Source organism: Mycteria americana, unplaced genomic scaffold, assembly GCF_035582795.1.
Source record: "Mycteria americana isolate JAX WOST 10 ecotype Jacksonville Zoo and Gardens unplaced genomic scaffold, USCA_MyAme_1.0 Scaffold_54, whole genome shotgun sequence".
NCBI classification, from domain to species: domain Eukaryota; kingdom Metazoa; phylum Chordata; class Aves; order Ciconiiformes; family Ciconiidae; genus Mycteria; species Mycteria americana.
Window position 1 is genome coordinate 928,742 of NW_027445640.1, and position 6,318 is coordinate 935,059.

Below are 6,318 nucleotides of genomic sequence, written 5' to 3' on the forward strand. Positions count from 1 at the left end.
ATGAAAACTTCTGTCAACGTGAAGCCACTGACAGTGGATAGTTTCCCTCCCCATGCTTTTGGCAGCGGTGGGATGGTCCATATCCTCCATTCCCAAATCACAAACAAAACAAAAATAAAGACCTGGCCAGGCTAAGAGTCCTCAGTGAGACGCTGGGAGGCCAGGACACTCGGCCTCTGGAGGCACTGCCTTCAAGAAGACCCGTTCTACCTGAAGCTCTTCTCCAAGCAGCAGGAGATGTGTGCACAGCTTTGTGACCCCTCTGTCAGATCATGGGATCTGAGCCCTGCTTCTGGATAACAGAAATGTATTAAATAAAGGGCATATACTCCCTATATACCTGAGCAGACACCCTGAGCCCCGCAGAGTCCGGTGCATGCAGCACCCTCCCCTTGCCTCCCCATGGGCGGAAGTCCCATGGACGGGTTTCCCTCAGCAGCGGGTCACACTCGGGGATCTGGCTCTGAAGGGAAAAAGATCCTGTTGGAAGAAGGCTGAGGCCAGTCAAAGATTCGGCCCCTGTCACAGATGGATTTACCCTGTGAGGCGTGTTGGAGCACACTTGCATCTGCCGTCTCCTGGTCTACAGGTGTGCTGACGGGCTGTGAGCTGGCTGACTTAGAGCCTGGCATGTCTTTGCCTTGCTTTCCAGATGTCGTTACTATTTGGAGCAGTGTGTCTAAGCATGTTCGGCAACAGCTCCTGCAGACAAAGGTGGGATCCGACCCTACCCCTCCCCTCGCCCAGACGGCTTCAGGGGTCCCGGCAGCCCTGTGCCGGCAAGTGCCATTGTTCTTCCCAGAACTGCACGGCGATGTACAGATTTGCCACAAATGTGCCAAAGAGCAGCTTCTCCGTAAATTGAGAGACATAAAATAAATTAAGGAAAAAAAAAAGGAACATAAAAATATATTTTTTTATATATGCAATATAGAAATACAGAAATAAAAATGTGGTTGAGGTGTGCAAAAGTGGTGTGCACCAGGCGTCGGCAGGGCACAAGGCCACCCCCCCTTGCAAGCTCTCCCAAGTCCTCCCTCTGTTTTTCAGCCTACAAATCCTTGCCCTTCTCTTCTTTTTGCAGCCTCAGGCTGTCAGCATAACAGGACTGGGGACATTTCATATTCAAAAATGGCGCTCTTTTGAAAACGGCGAGGTGCTCACGTTTCAGAGACCTCTGTTTTTGCTGTCCGCGACTGTTGCAGAGATCCGTGAGCTGCGACATGCTTCGGTACCTGTTCCTGGTAAGAAGAGCGATGAATGAAAGTCTGTGTTTTCCCTTACGTCCATATATTCGGGGTTTATGCTGGTTGCTGTTTAGAAGCAGTGATGGACACATGAGAGGCCTTCAGAAGGCCCTGAGAACAACCTCTGTGGGACGATACAAACAGCCCGCCAATTAGCAATGCCTAGAAAGGGGTCCGTCCTTTTGGACTAGTTTTTATTAAGGCTGTACAAAGTTAGACCGTCTCTCCGTGATCTGCTTTAGCAACTGGCTTCGTGCCAGCCACCTTTATCGATTGGTAGGATGCCTGCTGGCCGATGGTCGTTTATTGGAACTGTTTACCATAAAGCCGTTGAGATGATGCCGATACTTTGTTCTTGCACCACACCAGACCTTGTTGAGGCAAATGCCCACAGGTCCGTAGAGCTACTTGTATGCAGAGAAGTGGGTCAAAGTCAGCTGTAGGGAGCCTTGAACAAGAGACGGAAATGATAGCTAGCACAGAAACCTGCCCCTGGCCAGATCTGCTGCCATTTCTGACCATTGCTGCCGTTGCTGTATCTGCAGCGTGCCATTGCTGGGGCCTGTGCAGCACTAAGAGCTTGGTGGTTTATTTGTGTTTGTATGCAAGTCTTCCCAGACCGGGAGTGCGCTACATGTGGGCTCAGCTCCGTGGCCTGGCACCCTCTGCTCTTCCCATGGGAAGCAGCCCCATTCTTCCCACCTTGTCCTGCCCTCCTGCGCAGTGTGGGCACAGATGGCCAAGGTCCTTGGCTCCTGTTTCTGTTTAGGGAATTACGGCTGGGGCTTGGTACATCCGACGATGGAGTGATTTGACCCTAACTTGAGGAGAGGAGAGGCCTACATCAGCTCCTTTAAGGAACTGTACCAGGTGGTTAGACCAGACAGTGCTATAGCAATGTATTTTACCTGAGAGCTGCTGGCGCTTTGTTTGAGTCCGCTGAACTGCTGTCTGAGTTAACAGTCTTCCTCCTGTCCCGCCCCTCCCCCCCCCGCCCTTTGCCGCGGTGCTGCGCGGTCGGCGGGCGGTTTCCCGCGGTCAGCCACAGAGCGGGCCGTCCGCTGGGAGAGCGGGGGCAAGGGCCGCGCCTCGGCCCGGCCCGGTCTTCCTCGCCTGTCCGGTGTCGGTTCCCGGCACTCCCCGCGCCTGAGGGGACGCCGCCCGCGGGCCGCGCCGTCTCTGTGGCAACGCCCGGAAGGGGCGTTTCGAGGCGGCCTCGAGGCCGGAAATGACGCTGGGGCTGGCGCGGAGGTGGTGGAGCCGGGCCGGAGCCATGTCAGCGGGTGGTGGAGGGCAGCGCGACGCTGGGGCGGCTGGCGGGTGAGGCAGGGCCGCGGGCGCGGCGGGTCCTCGGGCGCCCCTGGAGAAGGGCCTCGGTGCGGCGGTTCCGAGGCGCGGCAGGTCCTGGAGCTCCCGCAGGGCAGCGGGCGGGAGGCGGCCGGGACTGAGGCCTCTGTCTTTTCCAGGCGCCGCAGTAAGTGGGACCAGCCTGGCCCGTCCCCTGCCTTCCTTCGCCCTGGCACGGCGCCGCTGCCCGGGCGCCCCTTTCCCGGCGGCGGAGATGGTGGCTCAGCTGTGGCGGGCTCCGAGAGCTCCGCAGCCCCCTCGGGAGCGCTGGACGCGGCCGCGGCCGTGGCCGCGAAAATTAACGCGATGTTAATGGCCAAAGGGAAGCTGAAGCCGGCGCCCAGCACGGCGGACAAGGTGAGTGCCTGCAGGGGCGGCAGGAGCCGTGCCGGTGGGACCGCTAGGCCCGGGGGTGGTGGGCGAGGGTGGGCGTCACGTCTGTTTTCTGGAGACCTGCGGACGTTTTTTGTCGGAATAGCTCTCTGAGATGGGAAATAGTGAAGGTTTGCTTCGTAAAGTAGGATATAGCAAAAAACAATCGGAAAACCTTTTTTAAATTTTTTTTTTCAGAATAACAGAAACAGTGGTATAGCTGTAAGGTCAGTGCTGCCACTTCTCCTTAAGGCTTAACCGAAGTGATCTGTAGGAAGGTGATGAACTTTTTTCTGAAGTATTTTCTAAGTAGTGCACCTGATATAAAAACTGCAGTATAAAACAGCTGGTTTAAAATATGAGACCAAATTATTTTCATGCTTAAACAAGTTATCAGTAGGAGCTGTATGTCCAAGTTCTAAACAACTTGGTCAGCTTCTGGTCAGCCCTGATGTGAGCCTTGGTCAGCCCTGAAGTGGTCAGGCAGTTGGAGTAGGTGATCACTGTAGGTCCCTTCTAACTAACTTTTATATTCTAAAGCAAGTATAACTTAAAGCCTATTTTCCAGTTTCAGTAATGGGAACAGTCTTGCTTTTCTGCATGTTACTAGCCTATGCTAGAGCCAAGTTTAGAAGGCTGTTTCACGTTTCTTTCCAAGCTTGTTTGAATATAAAGTTAACAAGAAGAGTATGTTTTCACGGTGTATCGTGTCTTTTTTTTTCACGTGCACAGTATTGGTAGGACTGCCAGTTATGTTCTAAGGGTTTGTCTTGTGAAGCAGCATTAAAATGAGTACTCGTTTTGTTATTGGATTTATTCACAGATAATACAAGAAAGAGTGGCAAATGTACCCTGCCACGTATTCACCGTAACTGGTTCTCTGCAGGTTCTGTATCCAAAATGATCGTTACAGCCTTTTTAATATGTGAAGTTTAGTAGTGAGTGTTTCTTTGATCATTGCTGTCAGCAGTCCTAGGTGGTTTTACGCATTGTTTGCTGCACGATGGTGTCTGCTTCTCAATGCTTAACATCCACCTGAGGGTGTGACAGTTTCAGCATTGAAGAACATGTGGCTTGGTTTCAGGTAGTCCTCTGTAGTCGTACCAGGTGGAAGTCAAGTCTATTCGCTGACTAGCAGTTTGAGACACCTAAAAATTGGAAGATACTGTGGTGTCTCATTCTTCTATCTATGTTTTTTCCATAAGCTCTAGTGGCATTCTGGCATCCTGTGACAAATTGTATTGCTGTGGGAACGACTTAACCAATTAATTAATTTGCTAATGGGATTTTTTTTTTTTACTGCATATGTTACTTTTGTTAGGAAATGTCCAGTGATTACATTTCCAGAGTAATTAACTCTGACAGCACTTAAGATTGTGCGTGAATGGAAATTCAGGAGCCTGCAGGTTAATGAATGTACTTTTTTTTTTTTTTTTTTTAAGTGAGGAAGGAATAGAGAAATAGAACGCACGTACAATGCATTAGACTTATGTCCCTCAGTAGCTGCCTTCTGGCTCTCATGCAAGTGCCGTGCTTCGTGTGATATTTATGAGAGTGGATAGATACCTTTTGGATGTTACTGGAAGGTTCTCTTTTGATAGAGTCTTGTTTTCTCTTTATGTCCCCAAAAGCATTTCAGAATTTTTAGAAGGATGGACTATCTAACTCTCTATATGTGGAAAAAGCAGTAAGGTCTTTGTTGTAACTCTAACTCTTCTGCCATATCGTCTGAATCTGTTTGTGACTCTGTGGCTTTTTCTTTCTTAGCACTTGGATACCGACACAAAATATTATACCCTTGTTTTAAAAAAAGAAGGGGCGGGAAGTGCAGTCATAGTGTGGATGAGTTTAGATCTTGAACAGAAATTCTAAATTCTATGTAAGGGGAGTTGAGAGAAGTATGAATTGCATGTTTTATGTAAGTCTCACAGCTTTCTGTCAGAGATGCCAATTCAAGTGTAAAATGCCCTGGTTTCTGTTTGAGAAACTTTACTGCCTAGTTCTACATCTGTTTCTCCATTTATAGAATAGAAACAGTAATTACTTACTATATTAAAATATGCTGAAGATAAAACTAGTGTTTTTATTTGGGCTTACGGTTGTGAAGAGGTAGATTATTAAGTAGTAGATACAATGTGCTTTCTGCTAATATTTGTAGAGTGTTCGGGTTCAACAGCTGAAAGGGGAGAATGAAAAGGATATTCACCTCTAGAGTACTAGGGTCAATTTGTTTGTTACGTCATTTATCTCTGCTTTCCAACTGCTGGTCTTTTGCAATGGTTGTCTTTGAAGCTGCAGGCTCTGGGGAAGGGTCCAGCTACGAGTAAAAGCAAAGATGATCTCGTGGTGGCAGAGGTAGAAATCAAGGATGTCCCCCTCACGTGCAGAAACCTGCTGACAAGAGGACAGACTCAGGATGAGGTGTGTTCAGGATCTACATCTGATTTGTTGGGCTTGGCAGCATGTTTGTACCTGTTTGTAAGAGCCTGCAATAAACTATATTCAGGGGCTGTTTCCTCTTTTTACAAAACTCACTGAATGCTAACTGGCACCTGCCCTTTATTTGCAGAACAAAGACAGCCCGATAGAATGGAAAGAAAAGTGCCGGATGGTGAGATCTGGGGATGGCCCCGTTGACGAGCACTGCCTGCCCTCAACTGTAGAGGCTGACTTGGGAGAACTGGTTGACCGATACCGCAGGAATGCCGTCAGGAGCTATCTGAAGAGCTCCAGGCTGTGCAAAGAGCGCGACGTTCACATCACCGACCCAGCGCTGCAGAAAGGTAAAGCAAAGACCAAGGGCCTGATGTGAATGCGCTACATCTGACAAGTTCATGTCTCTTCCCGAGCCCAGAAGCGGGACTAACGTCAGGGGGCGCTGCCATTAATGGAGCATGTTTGCACTTCCCATGGGAAGCAGCCCCATTCTTCCCACCTTGTCCTGCCCTCCTGCGCAGTGTGGGCGCAGATGGCCGAGGTCCTTGGCTCCTGTTTCTGTTTAGGGAATTACGGCTGCGGCTTGGCACATCTGTCAATGGAGTGATTTGACCCTAACTTGAGGAGGGGCCTACATCAGCTCCTTTAAGGAGCCATGCCACGTGGTTAGACCAGACAGTGCTATAGCAATGTGTTTTACGTGAGAGCTGCTGGCACTTATATTTGAGTCTGCTCAACTGCTGAGTTACAGTCTTCCTCCTCTCTTCCAGGTGAGATTAAGAAAGTGTCAGTGAGCTACAAGAAGATCCACTCGGACGTCCCCTATTCTGAGGAAGTTGTGCAGAACTGTATGCAGGAGACCCTGAACTTTTTCTACTTCATCCTAAGAAACAGAGAAGACACGGACTTCATTTTA

At 49.7% G+C, this 6,318-nt stretch overlaps 1 protein-coding gene across 1 annotated transcript; it reads left to right on the forward strand.

The window, feature by feature from the left end:
• The first annotated feature begins 1,881 nt into the window (after window positions 1–1,881).
• LOC142404026 (KH homology domain-containing protein 4-like) lies at window positions 1,882–6,009 on the forward strand. The gene is made up of 6 exons (XM_075490428.1): window positions 1,882–1,972; window positions 2,399–2,567; window positions 2,714–2,951; window positions 5,259–5,387; window positions 5,536–5,749; window positions 5,924–6,009. The coding sequence occupies exons 1-6, from the start codon at window positions 1,882–1,884 to the stop codon at window positions 6,007–6,009; spliced, it is 927 nt and encodes a 308-aa protein (XP_075346543.1).
• Window positions 6,010–6,318: the final 309 nt, after the last annotated feature.

Excerpts from the sequence above, each read along its gene's own strand:
- LOC142404026 (XM_075490428.1), top strand. The coding sequence starts at position 1,882 with ATGTGGGCTCAGCTCCGTGGCCTGGCACCCTCTGCTCTTCCCATGGGA. Across the intron at positions 2,568-2,713 it reads GACGCTGGGGCGGCTGGCGG|GCGCCGCAGTAAGTGGGACC; the intron begins GTGAGGCAGGGC and ends TGTCTTTTCCAG. Across the intron at positions 2,952-5,258 it reads CGCCCAGCACGGCGGACAAG|CTGCAGGCTCTGGGGAAGGG; the intron begins GTGAGTGCCTGC and ends TTGTCTTTGAAG.